The sequence below is a fragment of the Haliaeetus leucocephalus genome, unplaced genomic scaffold (assembly GCF_000737465.1).
Source record: "Haliaeetus leucocephalus isolate CR32 unplaced genomic scaffold, Haliaeetus_leucocephalus-4.0 Scaffold406, whole genome shotgun sequence".
NCBI lineage: Eukaryota > Metazoa > Chordata > Aves > Accipitriformes > Accipitridae > Haliaeetus > Haliaeetus leucocephalus.
This window is the reverse complement of record NW_010972842.1, coordinates 6,018,960-6,043,526: the sequence shown is the minus strand read 5'-3', so window position 1 is coordinate 6,043,526 and position 24,567 is coordinate 6,018,960. Positions and strand designations below refer to the sequence as shown.

Genomic DNA, 24,567 nt, shown 5'->3' with positions numbered 1-24,567 from the left:
AATTTGTATATGGGCATGGTACATACTTTAACCATAACTTCTGCAATATTTATTTCTACTACTCTTGGAATAGAGCAAATACATTGATTAAGACTGTACAGTTTTAAGCCACTTTAAACCACTAAGACATACCATATATAGTGAGTAGCTGTGTTGATCCATTGAACCTTGATTTAATATAAAGTGTCTAACTCATCTAGAGTATTTTAAATCCAAGAAATAAATTATCTTCCTCATGTGGGTTTTCTCATAAATTTCCTCAAATCCATGCATATGCATAGTCCTGGGTAGCACTCCCTCTTTGGACCACTTATTTATGATGTGCAAGAGACTGTTTTCAATTTTGTACTCTACTTCTACTGAAGAGATCTTTTAAATGTACTTTTACCTCTTTATCCGAGAACAGAAATAGAATGTTTCAGGCAGATTTCTTGTTATATGATTTGAGAGGCATCTGTAGATGGTAAGTAAATCCAGTTCTTTTCTGATTTCATTTCCTGCATATGCTTGGGCTCCTGTTTCAGCAACCTGCCTCTGTACATCTAAGTGACTTTGCTTTATTTGTTTTTACCAAAAGTATTTTTCATTTGGATTTTCATTTGGATCTCACAGCCCTTTTGCTTGTACGCCTAACACGCAGTAATAACTCCATTTGTATCGGTAGAGTCTGTTACCAGGTTAAGTATCACTTTCATGAATGAAGGACTATAAAGCAGATGGTATAGCTGGTGGCTGAATTTCTGTAGACCTATGTGTTAGGAAAATGTGTAGCTAATCAAACTCCATCTTTATTCTTTGTAAACAATTTAAAGGATTGGAATTGGTGGCTTCAAGCTCAATGTCTGCTTGGGTTTTAAATGACAAATCACATACCCTTCTTAAGATGCAGCACTGTTTACATCTCTTATCCTTTGCTCTTTGTCATGTACAATATAATAAGTTCTTCTCAACTTGGATAGGGGATGTGCAAAAAATTTATCATAGACTACCGGTGGGAGGTCTTTCTAACTAGTCAGTGGTAGGAATTGTTTACTTATACATTGCTGAAGAGGAGAGAATTCATTGAGGAAAGAATGAAAGTTTGTTGCACTATAGATTTTTGATCAGCTGTTTCTTCCATATCTAAACAGACAGTTGATCCTGGGATACAGTGCAAGAATCAGTGGGCCAGAGAGTGAGCAAGTGAGAGGAAGCCTGGCTCCATTTTTCTAAAATAGTTAGCCCAAGTATCTGGACATGTACAGGGTACATGACTTCCATTGCTAGTGCTTAAACAAAGAAGTGTGGGAGTGCACACCTAGAGGAGGAGCAAGGCAGGAATAGCTCTTTTGGAGTACCAGCAATGCTAGATTGACTTAGATCAGTCATGATGCCTCATTTTGACTCTTCCCAATCCACTGGGTAGGATAATGCATGCATAAATATAGTTTTGAATTCCTAGATAGGATTTTTCCTGTGGTAGCACTTGGTTGTCCGAGTATGGGGTCAGGAGTCTGAGTGGAATTTTCGAAGTGATCAGACTCACTCAAAAACATATGTCTTACTGATTTTTTTTTTTTAATTTTTTTTTGAGTGTGAAATGGTAGAAAAATATAGCCTTGTTCTTGCAGTTCATCTCTTCCAGTGGAAGTCTGATGTTCTGGAAGATGAGTTTAGTTTAAAATGTAGCACAAACTCTTTCCTTAATAGTTCTGTGCTATTATTCTCATAATCAGTATGTTTGTTGTAGCTGAAACTGTTTCTTTGTAAAACCTGAAAGCCTGTTAGTTGGAAAAGCCATTGAAGAAGCAAATACAGAATATCTGCTCTAGCTATTAGAAGGGGTAGGAGGGAAGTAAAATGTATGTGTGAAGTAAAGCAGTAGCAAAAATGTTTTTGCTTAAATCTAAAATAACATTTTAAATGTCTCCTATCTCGAAATAGGGTTTATGGTATGTCAGGAGAGAAGAATTAATTAGCATGTTAGTGTTCACAAATAGCATGGGGTCAAATTTATCATGTTTTGGTAATTGGAACTTTAATAATTTATGTAATAAACATTAACATGAATCTTAGCATCAGTTGTTGCTGCTGTCCCTGAGCGACAGGCTCTTCTTCTCTGTCCCTGTCATTTTGCCCAGAAGGTTGCACCTACTTAGGACTAACTGACAAGCTGTGGCATATCTGTTTTCATGAGGCCCTTTCCAGGGAGGCACATAGCATTCTCAGTACACTCGACCTGCCATCCCCTACAAATCATGTGCCCTGGAAACACTGGGTGTGAGAAGGCTGAACTGAACATCCAGCATGAAGACTACTTGCAAAGAATTTAAAGTGGGGGGGGAAGTGTTTCTGTGAGTTAGATTAAGCGATCTTGAAAGGAAAATACTACTTAGCTGTGTCTTTTTTCATTCTGCAACAAAGGCGATGCAGAGGATCCAACCACAGTGGGTTTACAGTAACTGTAAATTTTGGATGATATGTATGCTGTGTGTCAGGCAAGATTACAGACAGTCTGACATACGCCTGAAGCCTAACAGACTTTTAAATGTAGAAAAGTCATAACTGCTTAGAAGGATCGCAAATTCAAGGGGATATTATAATTCCAGCACAATACCCTGGACGCTAAGGTAGTCTGCAGCAGATTTTAAGACTACTTGTAGGTTGCTTGAAAAAAACCTATTCTCTCTTCTCTTCTTGTGTATCTTGCTCTGCCACTCTCTCTATAACCCTGAGTTTCAAGGCTGACATGAACACTTAATCTCTTAGACCATATTATGTAGTTTATCACTATTCTCTTATTGGTCAACATGCCTCACTAATAAGGCAAAACAGCTAACAGGATGCAGTGCACCTGCTCACTCTAGGTGCTTAATCGGCTGAAGTGAGGAAGTTGCCAAAAAGTCTGAAAATAATTTGATGAAATTCTTACGTGGTTTTTCTTTCTCATAGTTTCTTGAAATAAGGTATTTAAGCCATAGGAAACTATGTATTTTGTTAGAAATGCAGTGAGAAAGAAGAGAGTCTGTTTTAGGATTTTGTAATTGAATGGATTATGGTGTGAGGGGGGTAGGGGAAAGGAGCTTAATATTTGTTCTTTTTCATTGTATATGTGCCAGTGCTTTTGTTAGTAATCGAGTTCCTTTGGTTCCCATTACATAGTTACCCATGTGTGCCCACTATGGGGGGGGGGATTGAGGAGAAAAACGCATTAATGAAATGGTCAACTTTAAATTCCTGGAATTCATTTCAAAGTCTTTAAAAAGAATATCAGGCTAACACTGTTTCTAATCTGTGAGCAAATTGCAATTTTAGAAGAAAAATATTATATAAATCATGTAAAGGACAGAAGGCAGCAAATCAGTCTAGAATTTGGACAACACTCAAATCCTGAATTTCTTGATGGCCTCTGTTCCCCTTTACACAGTTACCAGTGGGTCCTGCTTGGTTATACCTAGATTCTCTTTACTTTTGTGATCTTCTTTGTTTCATTAACTCTATCTAATAATTACTAGATACATAGTTCATATGCAAGGTGGTCTGTTATCAATTATTCTGGTGGGACAAGTCTCTGAAAGCAAACTTCTTTGCCTTACCTTCAAGCTTCCATCTCCAGCTTCCACTGCAGCTTACTGTCTTATGTGCAAATTTGCTTCCATTAATTTCAAAATATTATCATACATAGTTTATTATTTCAATGAAAATTATTTTTATAGCAGTATTTTTAGTAGAAAATAAATCAACTACTTCTCTTACTTTCAGATGGGCACCTTTAAGGCACATGATGGTGAATATTTTTTAGAACCTCTCATGAAAGCGGATGGAGGTGAACATGAAGATGAGCATAACAAACCACATCTTATATACAGGCATGAAGAACTGAAAAAAAAGTATCAGAAATCCCATAAACCTTGTGAAGTTTCAGGTATAGTCATACTTTAAGTTTCAATGTGGCTTTTTCAAATGTCAGATGTTGTTTTAAAAAAAAAAAGGGCAAGATTTAATGTTCGTAAATAATATTTATCTCCAGATTGTTCCATTAGAACCTACACATTTCTTTCATGTAGGCTTGGCAGCCATTTCTTTTTTTTTTTTTGCCAGTGGCTAATTGAAATGTAGGACAAAATGTGCATGTAAAAAAAAAAAATTCATGACATTGCAAGAATGTCTCTGTGCATTTACTTTTTCACTGATGTTGTCCGATATGTAAACATTTAAAGAGTAGATCAACAGGAGTTGTTGTTTATGTTCACAAAAGAATGAACTTACTGCAAGTCTAACGGATAATACAGGACACCTGTCTTCCTTAATAATGGAAGTTTCTAATATTACCCATTAATGTAGATTTTTTTTTTTGTCCTTGTAAGTATTTTAATAATTGATTCATACTACTTATTCCTAAAATTTATTTTTATTTAAAAGAAGGGAACTGGAGTAATTTACAAGCATACTATTAGCATATGTGACAAGTGAATGGTTGTACTTCCATAGATTCACAGTATATAGGTTAATCATTAAGCAAAGTAACTTAAGAGCAAGCATGTATGCAGCGATAGTGACTATGAAGGACAAAAAAGCTTTATTAGTACCATGAAGAAGTGAGTAGAAAGCACTGTGCTGTAAACTAACGTGTTTTAGTGGGGCAGAAAACTTTCAGTAGTTTTTCATAGTTATGCATGTATCTTTGTAGTCAGAAAATAGTATAATGTGGGAAAGGCACCTGCAGCTATAATCAAAGTACAAAAACTAGACAAAAGAGCACGATTAGAAAGGATTTATTTGAAACTGTAGGTATCCATAGACTCATTCTAAACACTGAGATACCATCTGGTTTGGGATATAATGATGTAGAAGCCTTTGAAGATCCTGCCTGAGCAATGCACTTCTTAACGTTTACTGTTATACTAGTGTCATTTTAAAAATATTTTTCATTGTGTTGGAAACTTTTTTTTTTAAGCCTAGTAGCATAAATGCTTTCCTTTTGCTTTTGATAGAAGCATACGGGCTTCGTTTATTTGGCTTCAAAGAAAACACAAGTGGGTGGAGATTCACAATAGGAGAAAACAGCTTATATTTGGTTCAGCTTGCAATTTAGAAATATCCTGTCTAATTAAAATTCTATACCTTTCATGAGATTGAAATCTGCATTTATGCATTTTGAATGTACTTGCATTTCAGGAATAGTTGAGTGCATAAATATGACTATTTGAAGAAAGGGAAAATAATTAAACTTCAGCTTTATTTTCTTAAGGAATATCTGTCCAGATGTTTGAAAATATAAATTGCAAAAATAATGGTGTAGCTTGGGTGGCTAGTGTTTTTAATTTTGGAAAATTCTTAAAGCATAGTTTATATTCAGAAACAACATGTTGAGAATTCTGCTTTTCCATAGATACTAAGGCCGGAAAGCAACCATTATGATCATCTTGCCTTCAACAAATTCTAGTGAAAGGCATTTCTTTTCTTTAGCTCTGTTTTAGGAAGCTGATGCTCTCTATTCACTGATTGTTATTGCAGAAAAAGGAGTTAGTACTTTGTCTGAAAATCAAGCAAGTGTTGTTATTCCTGATTCTTTTTTTCTTAATGATGAATAATATGTACTGAACCAAAGTAGAGGTCTTTCAGTTTGTTATGTGGTTTGGTTTTTTTAATATGTTGCGTATGAGAAGTCTATTAATATAAGCAACCTAGTGTGAGGAAAAGGGCTCCAAGCATTAAGAATATGGTCATTTTTCCCCCTTTTCATATATTGGAGCAACTACAAAAGATTGTGAGCCAGGGATTACTGTCATTTTGGGGGGAGCAAAGTTGCAGAAATGTTCGTGGAGAAAAACCTTGTGTTGTTATATTTCTGTCCTTCTAAAGAAGAGATTTGTCTCCTTTAGGGCTAGTCCTGCCTGGTTATTCACATCTTCCAATCACAGAAGAACAGAGTATATCTAGCAATACTTGTGATCATGAGAGTTTCTCTAGTAAGTGAGCCTTGACAGAGGATATGGAGAGGCATAGTATTCAGTACCTTTTTTTAGTTTGAAATTGGACCACAGTAATTACTTCTAAAATTGTTTAACTAATCTTTTCCTCACTTTGTACTCATTTCTTCTAAACTAAATTAATTGGAAACCCAGGTACAAGCCTTACTCAAGTCAGGACAGGACATCTGCTGCATTTCCTTTATTCATAAATCCTGTTTCCTTATACAGGGCAGCTCATCTTGAGTTTGCCATAATATGTTTTTGATAAATGCGATAGCTATTATTCATCCACTTGTTGATTTCTGGTGTTTATAAACAAAACTAATTTGGTTTGTTCTGGTATTGAATTTGTCTTGGCTGGTCCATAAATTTAGGTTGTCTTTAAACTCCCACTTTAAATATAGACGCTGTTTCCCATTTTGCCAGTACTCTGAAATCTCAGACACCTTCTGTGACCTAGTAAAGATAATGTGCATATGAGATCACTCCAGCCGGTTCTCTTCAGTGCATCACACTCAGTCAGTCTGAATGCATCTAATACACGTAGGTACTCAGGAACAAGTTCCTCTTCAGAGCTGGTCCCCAGATTCTCCCCTTGTTATTGTTAGTGCTAATAGTTTTTGCAATTATTACAGCTATATTTTGTGACTGACTTTTAGACAATTGCTCAGCAAACTTTAAGGTGCTCGCTGTTGTCCCTCAACTGTTCTTTTCTGGCTGTATTGTACATCTGTATGTAAAGTACCCTAACTTTAAAGAGGACAGACAATTGACCTGTCAAAAGTAGCTTAAAGTTTACGCATGAGGGCTCCTCCCTTGAAATACGGAATGCATAGATTTAAAACTTCCCAAGTTGAGGGTGACAGAGTTGGGATCTCTGAATTCTTGAGCCAGTGTTGTAGTCACTAAGTCATTAGAATAAGAGGATTAGGAGACATATCCTTTGGCTGCTACTTTTTAAGAGGAAATCTAGCTTCCAGAAAGACAGTGGAGGTTTGTTCTGAGGGGTCTGAAGTGTCTAGTTAGGTGCTTATGTTCTGGAGAGTAGTGTGAATTCAGATATGCTTCTCAGTTAACTATTTTTACCTGGGCTATTGCTATGGTGACTTCCTGATCACTGCATGGATTTTGTGTTGGGCATCAGAAGCCTCTGGTGTCTGGACTATACAGTTTAATTGGAAGTATTACAGTACTCAGTTGGAGGTATCCGAGTAGGTTCTATATTTCCTTTAGACCTGATCCTACATAATGTGTATTAACAAAGCTGTCAAGGAAGTCACTGAAGGCTTTTGATATGTACTTGCTTATGAAGTAAACTCCATATTTATATACATTTAATGTTATGTAAATGAAAAAGTCAATAGGGACTTGAATTCAGGACTCAGGCCTAGTCTTTGTTATGGTTTGTTTTGGTTGATTCTGTTGGTGTCAAATGTTTGTGTGTAAAATATGTATTTGTTTAATTAACTTGCTTCCTTTGTTGCACTTTAAGCTATAATACTTATCTCCTTCTAGCCTGCCTGCTTGGATTATACTGCATTCTAGGAACCGTATAATACTCCTATCTCTTAACTAATTTTTAATAATGAATCCATATATGATAGAGCTATCTGACAATATACGAGATGTCTAATTTGATGTTCCTATTACAGCCTTCCATGTCTAATACATTTTTTTAATTCTTGCACTGGTTCTCTTGGAAATGAGATCATAAATATAAGTTTGCTTTGTCTATTTTGGGCAGCCTTTAGAAACTGCATTCAACAGTAAATCCTTGTTTACTTTATAGAAAAAGAGTTGAAGAAGAGCACTTTACTACATCCAACCTTCAGCAGTTTAAATGAAGAGAGCAATATTTTACAGAAGTCTCTCAGTTTAAAGTATACTTTAAAGAACTTATCCAAAGAGGATGGTAGCAATCTGCATTCCAGGAAAAAACGTTTTCTTTCCTATCCAAGATACGTAGAAGTGATGGTTACAGCTGACGCCAAAATGGTTCGTCACCATGGGCAGAATGTACAGCACTACATACTAACACTGATGTCAATAGTAAGTAAACTTAAGTTCATAAATATTAGCAATTTCAGTTATTTCTGTTCTGTTGTTTTCTGTTCTGCAACTTCCCTGTCTTCTGGTTTGACTGAATTCTGTATTAAATGAGATTCCATAAACATAAACAAAAAAAGCAGAGCCAAAACTTCAGATTATGTATCTTTTCAGTTTAATGCAGTAAGGTGTGTAGGTGAAATGTTGTGACCTCTTTCCTGATTTGCTGTTGCATTAGAAGAGTTCTTAAGCTTCAGTGAGTTAAACATATGGATGAATTACAGCAGACAGAGGTTAAAAGGCACTGTAAAAAAAAATGCTTGGTTATAGTAATCCTAGTTTTTCAAGTAATTTCAAATTAATATGGGTCAGACTTTGAGTTGGCATCATTTAGTTGAGCTCTTTCTGTGATGAATTTTTTTCTTGAACCAAAAGTCACTTCCTGTATTGATTCAGGATCTAGTACAATAAGCTCTGTAAAATCAAAAGGTTTGCCATGACATCTTGAACCCTTTTTTAGGAAAAGATGTGCTTAAAATATTCTGCTTAGTAATTATTTCTAGATTTCTGTCCTTCTATCTATTCAAGAAGCTTAATTTATATGAAACTGCATCTAACTTTGGGCTTGCAAATTAAGACACCTGCATATAGGTATCTATGGAGATATCTGTTTTAAATAATAGAGAACTATTCATTTGACCAGTTATAGACATCTGCTTTTGGATGAACAGAATAGCTCTCTAGTTTCCACTGGGATATATTAATTTGCTTCATAGAAGTGTCCAGTGCCATTTAAGATGCCATAGGACATCTGACTTGGCCTCAGCTGCTGCTTCACAAACATGTGCAAGTCCGCATGTACATCATGTGTCGTATCTACCAGTTCTGTATAGGTGTCTGATAACCTACAGCATCTGAAGTGACACTAGATAATGTGTAGTTGGGCAACTGAACGGAGTTCTGATCACTGTAATGTCTAGATCTCCAGCTGATGGCAGCAGAGGTGCTATCACCTCTTACACAGATGTAGGCACCTAAATTTAGAAGATGGAATTTTCTTTAACTGGTTTTTAAGTAAAATAATGAAATCTTAAGGAAGATTAATATACTTTAATTTGATAAAGCCTTCTGAATTTTTGTACTGGCAGTGGTGTGAAGGTCTGAAAGTTATGTCTTACAAAAAAAAATCAGTATTGAAAGGTGGATTTTTTCTTATTGTACAGACTCAATTTGGAATTCTCTTAGAAACAACTGATCCCAAAGATGCCATTTATAAAGTTACTTTTTTTAATACAGAGCTGTACTAAGAACTAAAATGAAGTGGTCAAAACATTATTTTAAAATGGAAGCTGTTTTTTACAAAACTTTACAATAAGATCAAATGGAACACTTATTGTATAGTTTTCATGAGGCACTGTTGTGATTATAGCTGATGTAATTCCTGATGTTCTTGTTTAAGAGCAAACATTGTTCCTGCATCTGTAGATGTTGTGCATTCAACCACTGTTCCTTACAGTGCAATGTTTCTTGTGTCTTTTTACTTACATAATTGGACTTCTACTATGTGAATTGGATATGCATTGTATCATTGCTGCTAAAGAGAGTCTATATGAACTGTTTTTAAGATCTAGCATTTAACATATACATGTATGAATGAAAGAATACCAGTTCTTTGCTAAAAAGCTTGTGATTTCATTCTTGCGCTTACCTATCTGTACTGTAAAACTAGGGCTTAGGGCAGTTATTGCTGGCTTTGAGGTAATGGCATACAATAAAACACTACATCTTTAATGTGAATTTAATATCTTTGAATACCACAGTATATAGTAAGATGTATAGCTGGCATCTTCTGGCAGCTCTTATTCCGCATGCACATCTGCTACTTCTGAAGGTAATCTTGAAACAAAAGTTTAAGATGTTATTTCTAGAAATGTTTAGCTTTTATAAATGCAGACATTTTTTTTTAAAGTATAAAATTGGATCTTAATTCTGAAATATTTTCTTCACAGTCCAGTTAATTTTCTCCCCATCCCCACAAGAATACATTCCAGCTGATATCCCTTTTTCTTGAAGCATTTCAGCAATGTCATAGAATCACAGAATAATCGAAGTTGTAAGGGACCTTTGGAAGTCATCTGGTCCAATCTTCTACTCACACATTTGATTTGTTTGACAAAGCAATATATAATGCATATGAAGATACAGTCTTCGGTAGCTTCTTTTCATTCTCCTTCCCCATAATAGTTATTTTTCAGTAAGCTAGTAATAAATGTGAAGAATAGGAAAACAAATGACTACCACTCTTTGCTATGTAACCTGTATAAGAATGCATCAGTATGCAGGTGGGTCATTTCTTGACCCACAGCCTATTAGTGTTTGAAATAGAACCATTATTAGTCTTATTTCATTACCCATAAAGGGAAGAAATGAAACTATTAAATTTTATCCTTTCTGCCATTATGCAGATAGCTTTGATTATTAAATTTAACTGGTACTTGTGTCTGGTCAAGCAACTTCTCCTGTTACAGGAAATTGTCAGGTTGCTGGTATTTTAAATGAATCAAGCATTATATTCTACTCTTATAATAATTCTGAAACTTTTAAGGATATTCAGTTTTGGCTTGGATTTTAAAGAAACTTAAAAAGTTTCAGCATATAAATCCCATTAAATTTTAATGAAACTTAGACATCTAGCTCCCAGAAGAACCTTTGAAATCCTGGCCCATTTTTCTTTTCTTCCTTTTTTTTCTTTAGCATCAACAAAGCCCCCAAAGTAAACTTGCAGTTATAGGATACTCTTTTATGAGTGGAAAATAAAAACTGAAATATACTGCTAAATATTTTTAGGGTTTTAAGTGTCTTGTCACTCATCCAATTCAACCTGAAAAGGCTTAACTCTCAGCGTGCAAGTAATCCCGTTGAAATGGAACTGGAATGCATTTTCCCATTTCTTTAAAATCGCACAAATCTTGGCAAGATGAGTATTCACAGTATTTACACTATGTTTTGGGAATACTTACTAGTTCTGATTGAAATATGTATTTAAAAGTACAAGGAATACCTTTGCCATAGGACTTTAATGTATTTCAATACAAAAGTTTTGATAGAGTAGCATTATTTACTGTGACATGATAAATAAAATAATAAAGAAATCTGTGATTGCTTAACTTGCAATGCTCTTTCTTGTTCATCCAAGTGTTGCATCAGCAGAGCAGGCAGTAGGTGCTGCTTTAATAGATTTGGTAGCTGGAACACTCTATCTTAGGCATATTACGATGTGACAGTTCAAAGTCCCTAACATGAAGGCTTGATCTTGGCAACTGAATTAATTCATTAAAACACTGGAGTTTACTGTAAAAGCACTGAGAACTCATCAAATCTGGTTCCATGATCGATTTTGAGGTAGTGTCCTCCTTTTCTGAATCAGGTACCTGATTATTGACATCTTTTTTAAGAAATACACTGCTTATATAGTTAGTTTGGTAGTAAAAAACTTCTTGGTCTGTTCTTAGTCTGCTTGCAGCAAGAACTTTGTAATCTTGCCTTTCTGAAAAGAAAACTTGACATGTAAAACCACCTGTGGTAGGGCTGTGTTGGCCAGCTGAGATCGTGAACTTGGCTGACTGCCTCGTCATGTGAGTGCTAGAGTTGGAGCATGGGAGGGGGGCAGCCATGCATTCAAGGAGAGGATTGAGACAGCATCAATTTAGATCATTTAACTTGCAGTGAGACTGTGGAATCATAAAATGGCATTATATAATGCTATAATACCATTATAACATGGTATTAAAAGCTGATATTTTTAATTTTCATCCAGACAGGTTCCTAACTTGGACTGCGCATAAATGGCTTTACTCTCCATTGTTTTATTCTTTGTGTAGTCTTTCAGATCTGTGCAAACGAAGCTGCCATTGAAGTACCTTGAAATAGTTACAGTTGCTTTAGTAATGTTTTATGACTACCGTAATTTACTGAGATGTAAAATGTAAGGCAATGAGTAACAGGTCTTAACAGCAAGAAATTTTACTAGTTGTAGTCTTGTTTATACTTTTTTTTTTTTGCCATTCTCACAGCTAATCATCAGCATTGATAGTGAAATATTTTTCTTTGCGGAAAGATTCCATGCACCAGTGTGCTGCCCTGTCATTAAAAAACAGCCAAATGATTTTGTCCTAATATATGGGATGAATTTAAAGAATGTTTTTATACTTTCTTTGCAGTTCATACCATACTACTGTTAACAATTCATCTTTCCATAACACTCTAGAAAAACATAGACGCATACTAGCATTTAAGAATATTTGACATTAGTGATTCTGCCATATAGTCATAATTTAAAAATAGGGAGTAGACTTGAATAATTTCTAGGTTAATCATTTCATTTGCATGAGTAGCATCTGGAAGGCAATAAATATTTTTAAATTCAAGATTTAGTGATGAGTATATTGTTCCTTGCATCTACTACTTAGACTACTAGGCTTGTATGTTACCCTGTTTTCACTCAGATCTGCCTATTACTGCTAATGCTGCAGGAATGATCAGTGGGTTTATCTCTCATTCAGTGAAATCTAGAAAGCCAGCACCAAGGTGTTTGTTTCTTGCTTAAGCTCTATACCTTATGTTTCTTCTTCTGTGTATATGTAAAACCACATGATCTTGTGCACTTTGACATGGTTAAAATGAAAATGGGTATTTGATTATACATGAATTAATATACGTAGTTGGAAACAATTACTTTTGAAGTATCATTCATACAAACTTCTGAGCTAGACTTGTTGCTTATCTTGACATATGGCTACCTATATGGGTATGAAAAAACCCTACTATTTTTAAAATTGTGACTGGCTTTGTATTCCAGCGTGCCTGTATATTAAATATCAAAATGCCTCATACCTCACTACATCTTGAGGTCTGCCAGGTATTAGAGCCAGCAGTGTGCCCAGTGGCCAAGAAGGCCAACGGCATCCTGGCCTGTATCAGAAATAGTGTGGCCAGCAGGAGCAGGGAGGTGATCGTTCCCCTGTACTGGGCGCTGGTGAGGCTGCACCTCGAGTCCTGTGTTCAGTTTTGGGCCCCTCACTACAGGAAAGACATGGAGGTGCTGGAGCATGTCCAGAGAAGGGCAACCAAGCTGGTGAGGGGCCTGGAGCACAAGTCTGATGAGGAGCGGCTGAGGGAACTGGGGTTGTTTAGTCTGGAGAAAAGGAGGCTGAGGGGAGACCTGATCGCTCTCTACAACTGCCTGAAAGGGGGTTGTAGTGAGGTGGGTGCTGGTCTCTTCTGTCAGATGGCTGGAGATAGGACGAGAGGAAATTGGCAGGGGGGGTTTAGGTTGGATATGAGGAAAAATGTCTTTACCGAGAGGGTTGTCAGGCATTGGAACAGGCTGTTCCCTGAATTTCAGAACTTTCTGTTCCAAAGCAAGACACTAACGAGATGTAGATCTACAAGTTAATCAAAAGATATTTCTGACCAATCTAGTGGCCTGCTATGATGGAGTGACTCCATCAGTGGACAAGGGAAGAGCTACAGATGTCATCTACCTGGACTTCTGTAAGGCATTTGATACGGTCCCCCACAACATTCTTGCCACTAAATTGGAGAGATCTGGGTTTGAAGGATGGACTGTTAGATGGATAAGGAATTGGCTGGGTGGCCATGTCCAAAGAGTCAGTGGCTCAATGTCCAAGTGGAAACCAGTAATGAGTGGTGTCCCTCAAGGGTCTGTATTGGGGCCAATACTATTTAATATCTTCATCAATGACAGTGGGATCGAGTGCACCCTCAGCAAGTTTGCAGATTACACCAAGCTGAGTGGTGCAGTGGATTCACTTGAGGGAAGGGATGCCACCCAGGGCAACCTTGAGAGTCTTGAGGAGTGGGCCCATGTGAACATCACAAAGATCAACAGGGCCAAGTGCAAGGCCTTGCAGCTGGGTCGGGGCGATCCCCAATATGAATACAGACTAGGAGATGAATGGATTGAGAGCAGCCCTGTGGAAAAGGACTTGGGGGTACCGGTGGATGAAAAACTGGACATGAGCTGGCAATAATGTGCAGTTGGAGCAGGACCAGAGGAGGGCCACAAAAATGATCAGAGGGCTGGAATACCTCTCCTATGAGGAAAGGCTGAGAGAGTTGGGGTTGTTCCGCCTGGAGAAGAGAAGGCTCCAGGGAGATCTTATTGCAGGACTCATAAGATTGAGAGAGACTTTTTACTAAGGCCTGTAGCTGATCAGAAAAGGGGTAACAGTTTTAAACTGGAAGAGGTAGGTTTGGATTGGATACAAGGAAGAAATTTTTTATGATGAGCGTGGGTGATACACTGGAACAGGTTGCGCAGAGAAGTTGAGGATGTGCCCTATCCTTGGAAATGTTGAAGTTCAGGTTGGATGGGGCTTTGAGCAACCTGATCTAGTGAAAGATGTCCCTGCCTATGGCAGGGGGGTTGGAACTAGATGATCTTTAAGGGTCCCTTCCAGCCCAAATCATTCTAGGATTCTGTTTACTGTATTTCTATAGCAGTGCCTGTTTCAACATTATAATCTAGACATGAAACAGTCTGGCTTTGTTACCTGTTCCATAAAAGATCTTTCTGTTAATGCTGTATGCATGTAATCTTCTTGTATAGGTTTATGCTGTAACAAATTCCCTGTTGTAAGTGGCTCTTCTATCAGCTTAAGTAGTAGGAGAGTCAGTCCTTGGGGCAAGCATCTTCAAATTATAAGCCAAAGAGCCTTGCTTGCAGATCTCATTTCAGATTCCTCTCTGACATGATTTTGGAATGCCATATGAACCCATCTTCTGTTTCCTCTGTGCTAAAGAGAAATAAAACTTGAAATAGTTGGGCTGGAATTAATCTCCCCTAGAGTCATACATCTAAAAATTAGATATTTCATCCCCCTCCATAGTAAAGGGATGAAGAAATGAAATATCTTATCTTACTGTCTTGTATGAAAGTACATATATCTAAATATTTACCTCCAGATAGGCATGTCTACACAACAGTTCATCCTTTGTCCTTCTCCACTGACTGTTGAAGGAATTTGGACAGCTTGCTTACTGTTAATTACATGAGCTGATATGAATGAGATAATTGTTTTATATTATTCTGAGATGATGTTTCATTAAGGTACATACCTTTACTGTTTGTGATATTTCATGGCGAGGATAAATACCTAGAAATATTCTTTCTAGGTTCTCAAACTATAAGAACACATTGTGAGCTTTATAGTTTGTGGTAGTTTAAAAGTAATTTTGATAGTAGCAAAGTGGTAGTTTGTTCCATTCAAATCCACATAACCCCTTCCGCCTAAATAGTACTTGAGCCTTTACAGGCACTTTTTCTTTGATAAAGGTGTTCTGAGTTTGTCTATGCCTAACTGAACTCTTCAGTGAGTGCTTGAGAGATGCTCCTTATTCCCACCTCAGAATAATTGGACACTTGCTGGTCAGCAACCAAGAATGAAGTCTATATGGAAAGAAGCAGACAATAGCTGTGCTGGTCTGAAATGTGTTCTCCACATGGATTCCAAAACTCAGCCTCCTTCCCTGCCCTTATGAAATCCTCTTATTTCCCGCTTGTGTATCAACAAAAGAATGAAGGACAACGCTGTGCATTGTGCTCTCTCCTGTTTAGAGGAAGGGAGGGTATGAGTTGGGAGCCAGTGCTCTGTCAGTTCCAACTTTTAGCAGAATTGCTTGGTCTGCAGGTACATACGATTCATACATAGCGAGGCTGTGGTTTCACAAGCAGTTTGAGCCAGTTCAGGTGTAGGCTACTTTTGAAAGAAGTCTGTTCTTTTGCACCTTTCCCTCTGCCAGCACCTGTGTCAGAGGGGCTGCACCAGGATGAGATCATGTTGATCAATATCACATGATAAAAAAAAAAAAAGAAAAAAATTGTTTTGCAGCTGGATCAGTTTCTTGATCCTGTTACTTTTGTAGCCTTGCAGCCTTAGCATAAGCTGGGAGGAAGGAAAGCCAGTACTTCTGTGTTTGGTGGCAGCTTTTGTCTAGATAAGGCTGTCATTCAACAGCTGCTTTAAGCCAAATTGTAGAATCCATATAGATGGGATGTCTGAAGCTGTTATTGAGGATGAATAAACTTTTTTCCTGCTTTTATGAAGAATAACTTTCAAAGTGGTTCACTTTGTATGGAATTGACTCATGATTTTTATTATCTGGCTGCAGTATTAAATATAAAAATGCCTGTTGGGTATGTAAATATGAATTTTATGAATGAGGAAAGAAACCGTTGTATGTGTCGTGTATTTTCAATACAGGTTTACAACTTGGTCCAGCTTCTGTTAAAAGCAAGGGCAAAAAATTATTGGTTCAAAGTTGCTTTCTAAAATCCTGTAATATTGTAAGTATTGATTCTACAAGTCATCTGCATAAACCACCTTATGTCTATGACAGTCGCAGTAGCATTACTTTTGTTCTTTATTTGATACTTTATCAATAAACTACAGGTTTTACAGTGTATAATAAGTATACTTTTTACACTAGCATTTCAACATAGTGTCTAATGTTTGGAAATGAATATAAAATTATAGCTATTTAGATATTAAAAACTGGGCAACTATTTTCGGTTTGTCACCATATCCTTGGGTAGAAAGGTACAGACAGATGCATGAGACATCTGTTGTGTAGCAACTTGTTTTTCTTTGATAACTTGTTTGCATGACAAAAAGAGATGGTTTATCACATGAGTTTAATATTCTAATCTTCTGACTTTTTTCTCTTTAGGTTGCAGCAATCTATAAAGATTCAAGTATTGGAAATCTTATAAATATAATTATTGTAAAATTAATTGTAATTCACAATGAACAGGTAGGAAAAATAAATATTAAAAAGATTTCTTTCTAATAGAAGAAGTAAAATACATCAATTTGAATTGTAATTCCAAAGTTTAAAATTTTTTAGTTTTAAATACAAAATATTTTCTTTAACTATAAAATTTTGTTTTAAACTAGGAGAGTAAATGTCAAATGTGAGGTTAACTGCAGAGCCTTTATTTAATGCCTGTATTTCCCCATCTCTCTATTAGCACCTCCTGTTGACCTAAATGGACATAAATCAGATACTATATGAAAGCTTATGGCATAACTACTTACAATGTGGTTATATGCATAGAAACATGACAGGGAAATGACAGCTTTTATAGAGGGTTTTAATGGAGGGTCTTCAGCCCTAACAGCTGTAATACTTTAAGATTGTAAGAAGTATACACTTTTCAAATACATTTTTTTTTATATTTATCAAAAATGTCACTTTAAAAAAAATATTTAACACATGGTACATGCTTACATACATCGATTAAAATATGGGTTCTCATGACTGATAACTTGTCACTAAATTAAGATCTGATCCTACAAACAAATCTGTGTGAGTGAACTCTTATGTGGATTCCTGATGAATTCCTTTCCATGCACAGTCACTGTTTTGCAGATTAGGGGCACAAATGACAAAGTAATAACTGCAAGTGCATGAATATTAAAACCCTTGTTTGTTTTATTTTTTGGCCATTTCTTGCTTAGGAAGGACCAGCTATCACTTTTAATGCAGCTACCACACTTCGTAATTTTTGCTTATGGCAGCAAGCACAAAACACTTTGGATGATGCTCACCCTTCTCATCATGATACTGCTGTTCTTATCACTAGGTACAGTATCTGAAATAGCCATAATTACTCAGCTAGGTGAGAAATGCTTCAGTTTCTTTTTTACAACATCATTTTTTCACCATTCCACTGATATTTTTCATAGTCTCAATTCACTTCAATTATCTATCTTGCACTTTCCAAAGCACTGATTATCAATACATGAGCAATTATTCTGAGTGCTATGTTGGTAGCTAACCATCTGATGAATCTTTCATTAAAGATGATGGAAATTACTTAGACCTGAAATTGTTACAAGGAAATGAAGTCTTCAGCCATTGTACATATATGTGATAGGGGTGGAGTGCTGTACATACTGGAATCAGCTGAAGGATGCAGTGACAGTCAGCTCCTGATAGCCCAGATGTAAGCTTTTGGTAGTTCAAATTACAAATGGAAAACATTTACATATTAGTATATATTCTTCCTGTATGCCGATTGCCTCAGTGAAGGTTATGATGCTCATTCACTGAAATATATTCTCTCTTTCGCTGTTCTCTTACATTATTTTTTCCCCCCAGTGTTCAAGTTGGACACACTCCAGCACTTCAAACTGTTTGATATTTGTCCTGAATTTTACGTTGTTATTTTGGCAGATGGTCCACTACGTAAGGTAGTTTCAAGTATACTGCAATCTGCATGTTTTTCAGCAGCATTTCATGCTTGATCTACCTTATGCATTGTAGAGAAATAACATAGTATCTGAATTTTTATTCTTTGTAAGCTAAATAGAAAGCAATACTGTGACCTTAGTCTGGTGAATTTAAATTACTTCTTTCACTAGAATGCAAATTGTTTGAATGGACTCTAAGATAAACAATTGAGAATCAGATTTACAATTGCAGTAATTAATATAGCAACAGTGGAATACTTTAAAAATCTTCTTTTATTTGCTGTAATAATTTTAAATAAATCTTTTCCTTCAAGGGAAGATATCTGCAGAGCTAGAGAGAAGTGTGATACTCTTGGTGAGTTATTCTTTTTTAATCCGTATGATTTTATAACAGAAAGTATATGAGAATTTCACTGTAGGGAGAAAAATCAATTAGGAATAAATCAGAAAATAGATGCAAAATTTAAGTCACACAGACAAAAAAAAAATCAACTTCTCAATGCTGTTCTGCCCTGGCACGTACTTTGTGGTTGGTTGTTTTGTGTAAATTTGCTTTATAGTTGAGGCATGACTTTCAGCTTGGGTGCCATGGTGTTTGTTTAGAGAGTCACTTCTTGTACATGAAAATTCATTCTGTTAAGCTTTTATATAAGGATTCAATTTTGCAGGTTTAGCAGAGCTAGGTACAATGTGTGACCCACTCCGCAGCTGTTCTATAAGCGAAGAAAATGGATTGAGTGCCGCTTTTACTATAGCGCATGAGCTTGGACATGTGTAAGTACCTATTTCTCAGCAGGTAAAACTTTTTTAAGTTTGCTTTTGAATATGACCAGTTTCCAGTGATGGGCTCTACACTTCTAAGAGGGTGCAGTCTACTATGTCCTTTTAGAAGAGTCATAATTTTTGCCCCTTGCAGTGAGCCAGCTCTGCCTGCCACCTAGAGTTAGAGAAATTGTGAATTTTATAACCTGGTTGGTATCCTGAATTATGGGAAATACTGGCCATACTTCTGTATTCTGTCCTTTTGTCATATGAACTGGTTGGGACACTGGGACAGGTATCTTAGATGTGCAACGTAGTCCTGTTAACTCCAACTGCATTCTAGCCCTGATAGGAATTGACCTTTAAGAAAAGACAATTGTTAATGTAACGCAGAAATATTCTTCCTTGTGTTTGATCCTTTCAGAATACAATAGAGTAACACAAAGAGAAATACTTTACACAGAAAAATAAGAGGAGATGACAGCATTTTATTTTATGAAGCATACCTCATCAGTGATGGCAGAAAGGTGCTATACTCTAGCTCCATGAGGCATGCCACAGTGTAGGTAACGCCAACGTTACAGAGCTCAGTAGCTAGCTTGTTAATTTTCATGTGCCTGGAAGTTCATTTAGATACATGCCATTTGTCATGCTACTTAAACTGAGATATAAAATAATAAGATGATGTGTTAGTTGCATAAACGTGATGTTGATGTGCTCTGTACTTTGTTTTTGTTACTGAACAGTAAGGATTATGATGTGAATATTGGGCTAATGTGTCTAGCGATGGCCTGTATATTCAGTTGAGGAGATGGGTTGTTCATTCAAAGTGGCATACTCTCAAAACACTGGAATTTTTCTGGTGGACTAAAGAGCTATGTAATTGTAAAATTTTTCCTGTGCCCAGCATTGTCTAATTAGGAGTGTTTTGGATAGGGAAAGAATTTTATAAGGCATTTTTAAGATACCTGTTGCCATAATGTCAGATAGTCATATTAAGTGAGTCCCATTAAACTTTAAGGCATTTTCAAACTCAAAGCTCGAGCATTTGCTGCTACAACAAAGAGAGTCTTAATTAATTATTGCTGAATTTGTTTTGGAGTTTGTCTGTTTTGCTTTTTAGATTTAATGTGCCTCATGATGACAGTTTTAAATGTAAAGAAGCTGGAATTAAACATCAATACCATGTGATGGCTCCAACTTTAAATTACCATACAAGTCCATGGACCTGGTCAAAATGCAGTCAAAAATATATCACTGAATTTCTTGAGTAAGTATCAATATAATGCTATGTTTTTATTTTCTTTTTTTTTTCCAGTTTCATGTCTTTCTGAGAAGTATTTTAAAGGTATTGTTTAAATACTGTTTTTATGTTGTTCTTAAGGTTTAACCACTGACTTGTACGGCCTCAGTCCTCCAGAAAAATACATGTATTTAACTCTTTGGATGATTCATGACTTTGTTAAAGTTGCACTCAACATGTAAAGCTAAGAAGATTTATTTACTTGTTTTAATATAGTGGCATTGGTTATTGAAAATGGCTTTAGTATGATTTTAGTGGGTCAGAATAGGCACACTTTATTTTTGGAAGTTTTTATTTAAAAAAATAACTGGCAGATATAATTTAGGCAGTACCATCTTTTTTCCTGTAAGAATGAAAAAGCGAAATGACAGACAAAAAAACCAAAAGAACTTAAACTTTATGTGCTGGATCTAATGCACAGTCCAATAAAGGAAAATCAAGTGACCTGGTTTATTTTATTGGTTTTAATTAAAGTCATTATATAGGTAGGTGTCGTGGTTTAACCCCAGCCAGCAACTAAGCACCACGCAGCCGCTCACTCACTCCCCCCCCATCCAGTGGGATGGGGGAGAAAATCAGGAAAAGAAGTAAAACTCCTGGGTTGAGATAAGAACGATTTAATAGAACAGAAAAGAAGAGACTAATAATGATAATGATAACACTAATAAAATGACAACAGTAGTAATAAAAGGATTGAAATGTACAAATGATGCGCAGGGCAATTGCTCCCCACCCGCCGACCGACACCCAGCCAGTCCCCAAGTGGCGAATCCCTGCCCCCCGCCCCTTCCCAGTATCTAAACTAGATGGGACGTCCCATGGTATGGAATACACTGTTGGCCAGTATGGGTCAGGTGCCCTGGCTGGGCATGAGAAGCTGAAAAATCCTTGACTCTAGTCTAAACACTACTGAGCAACAACTGAAAACATCAGTGTTATCAACATTCTTCACATACTGAACTCAAAACATAGCACTGTACCAGCTACTAGGAAGACAGCTAACTACGTCCCAGCTGAAACCAGGACAGTAGGTAGGCATGCAAACCCATAACTCCACTGAGATACGCATACGTAAGTGTTGTGTGAGTAGGCTCCCAGTGAATGAAGAGTGATTTATTCACATTTTGTTCCTGTTTTTACAACAGTACTGGTTATGGTGAATGCCTCCTAGACAAACCTAGTGGAAGAATATATGATCTTACCTCTCAGCTGCCTGGGTCAATGTATGATGTCAATAAGCAGTGTGAACTTATGTTTGGTCTTGGGTCACAAGTGTGCCCGTATCTGGTGAGTGAATAACACACAAAGTCATGCTCAATCTATACTAAAATATTACTGAAAGTTAGGTTTAGAAATGAAATCTCAGCACTTCTGGTTATTTAAGAATTTTATCCTGAAATGTGTCAAAGTGCGCATTCTATTCTGTTGAAGGGGGAAGAGTTCAGTGGAGAGCATTGCAGCTCCATATACGAGAAATATATAGAATTAAAAAGTAGGATGCATTCATTTTGATCTGCACATCTGTGAATGTGATCATAATTCCTTTAAAAGATCTAAAGCTGCATAAATTAAGGCTTCCTGCAACTACTGAAAGATAATTATTTCAGCACTTTCTACAAATGTTTTCACATTATAGCTCCTATCTTACATTAACAGGTCTGTCTTATCTGCTTCTTTTAGTGCTTTTTAAAAATTTATAACTTGAAAGTATATATATTAATTCAAATATTTGTTCTAAATGTTTGGTGCAATGCGTAGATTCCCTCTACTTTGTCAAAGAGTCAAAAAATATTTTCATGCCTGTTAGAGTATACGTTTTGTATACTTAACCAAAAATTTCTTTAAAGCAAAATTGGGATCTGGAAAGAAAACTTGAGTAGATTAGTATCGGAACTTAAGTTGTATTTTGAAAACTTAATGTGGCTGGTGCAATATAAAATAAATACAAATGCAACATTATGACTTCATTCATTACTGTCAAAATGTCATGTAGAATTAGATTTTCGACCAACTTGTCAAATACCTCTACTAGTATTGCATGGCTAGTTGGAGGTGTTTAAAGGAGAGAATTTAAGATCAGATTCAGACTGAATTTAGTGGAGCTTTTGGTGAGGTAAAATGTTGTTTAGGAGGAGTCAGGCTTTATGGGAATATTATAAAAAAAGAAAAGGAGGATTCAAAAACCTGAAGATGGTGTTATTGAAGACTGCTTTGAAAATTTTATAATCCATAAAGGTTATTTGTCCATTAAGAGACTTAATTTGAAAAGGAGGCTTCTTGATTTTCTAGTCAGTGTATTTTTAAGAATTCCAATTAAAGTCTCTTTCTGGGGATTATACGCAAACTGTGCTGCATAGTATCAACCATAACCTCTTACATACTTTTTTATTAAATTTTCTGCTGAATTATAAAATGAAGTTATCTATTACTTCTAATGGGATCAGTTTCAAGTGTTCCACATTCCTGCCTGGCCTTAAGCAAAAACCATTTTGTTTCTGTGGGGTTTTATCTGTGAAAAATGGTAGTACTAATAGCAAACACAAAGTCGACATAGTTTGAGAAAAAAAATACAAATATCCCAACTAATGTCTAAAATGGTGTTACAGGTACAACAAAAGTAATCTTGTTTTCTTTTTAGAAACAATGCAAACGCTTATGGTGTACAAGCACGGAAGGTGTTCACAAGGGTTGTCGTACTCAGCACATGCCTTTGGCTGATGGAACTGTTTGTGGTGTGGGAATGGTAAGCCTTCATTTGTTTCTCAGTACTTGTACGTGGCAAAATTGATCATGTAGATAAGAAAGATCAGTGCTTGCTGTGTGGCAACACTATGCCTGTAGCGTACTGATTGTGCGAACAGTATCTACCTGACTTTACCTGCAGTTTCTTTTAGTCCTGTAATGTTGTGACATAAATAACACAGGTTGTCTGTTCAGAATAATTATAAAAGTTTACAGATGCCACATTGGTGCAAGAACTCAGGGGAAAGTTGCCATCTTTCCTTCTGTGTGAAAAGTTCAGATCATTCATAAGTTGGGTTTTTTCCTCATTGGTAGTGCTCCAAAGTTGAATTTCCTGCAAACAAGACATCCCAAAAGCGTGTTTCCCCAGTTTGTCTTGTTGAGGCTGTTTCACTGAACCAGAATGAATTAAGTATGAGTGACTTAGATACAGGGGTACTCTTTTTTGGAAAGAGGGAGTCTTTGGATTAGAATCTTGGTTTCAGTAGATATTTGCACATTGTGTCTGTTTCAGACAAAATATGAAAGTGTGTACCAGTACCTCTGCACCTACTGCAGTAAGTACTTTAACCACATATAACTTGCATTCATACACTGTCTTGCCTATTGTAACGTAATTCAGGATACTTGGATCTGTTCAGTGCTAAAAACCTTTCTTGGGCTGTCCGTAAGGGTCATGAATATCTTATTAGTAGATAGGGTCAAGGGACTTACAGAACCTTAATAGAAACAGAAGTAGTGGTGGAGGCCACTGGTTGAAGCCAGAGTTACGAGTGAAGATTTGAGGGTTTTAGTTTTGGATTTGTATGCAGTTTAGGAAGTGAACAGAAATTAGGTGCTTGAGTTCTTTGCCGATCTAGTCTTTGGCTTCTCTGTGTCTCAGTTCACCACCAGCAAATAGAATTATTTTCTTACTTGTCAGGGGATTGTGAGAATAAACATTTCAGAGATTTTTTTACATGCTCGGATACAATGGTGATTATATTAAGTATGGTTGGTTTATTACGTTGAGCTGATTTTAATAGTAATGTGCTTTGGCAGCTTCAGGGGCTGTGGGAACAATGTTAACTTTTTATCTTTTGATAGTTTTGTAGGTTCAAAGATGATTAAAAAAATATCTAGCCTAATTTGTATGTATAATAGGCTGCTACATTTCACTCAATTATTACTAAATTTGCCCCAATAACTTTTAATCTTTACAGTTTTGGTTTTTTTAATTTTTCTGTATTTGGTGAGACAGTAGTAGTAAGGAATTTGAAAATACTGTCTTAATGGATAACAATTTAATGGGTATATTGTCTCAAATGGTTTCTTTCTCTCTTGCAAGATTAGGAAAAGTTATTTGATGGTTGCAGTGGAAGCTCTGCTTGATTAAATCCTATGCATGCAGCTGGTATTATAAAGTTTAACCCATTTTTCAGTCAGTCACTGATCAGAAAGGAAGTTCATCTTTTATATAGAACTTCATATGTAATCTTTAGTT

At 36.3% G+C, this 24,567-nt stretch overlaps 1 protein-coding gene across 1 annotated transcript in view; it reads left to right on the top strand.

The window, feature by feature from the left end:
• ADAMTS20 (ADAM metallopeptidase with thrombospondin type 1 motif, 20) overlaps nt 1–24,567 on the top strand; it is a 102,405-nt gene that overhangs the window by 9,332 nt on the left and 68,506 nt on the right. Inside the window, exons 3-11 of the mRNA XM_010574108.1 lie at nt 3,742–3,904; nt 7,744–8,003; nt 16,752–16,835; nt 17,543–17,667; nt 18,592–18,632; nt 18,946–19,051; nt 20,163–20,309; nt 21,488–21,629; nt 22,981–23,085. Coding sequence (XP_010572410.1) covers nt 3,742–3,904; nt 7,744–8,003; nt 16,752–16,835; nt 17,543–17,667; nt 18,592–18,632; nt 18,946–19,051; nt 20,163–20,309; nt 21,488–21,629; nt 22,981–23,085 — 1,173 coding nt within the window. The remainder of the gene's footprint in view (nt 1–3,741; nt 3,905–7,743; nt 8,004–16,751; nt 16,836–17,542; nt 17,668–18,591; nt 18,633–18,945; nt 19,052–20,162; nt 20,310–21,487; nt 21,630–22,980; nt 23,086–24,567) is intronic.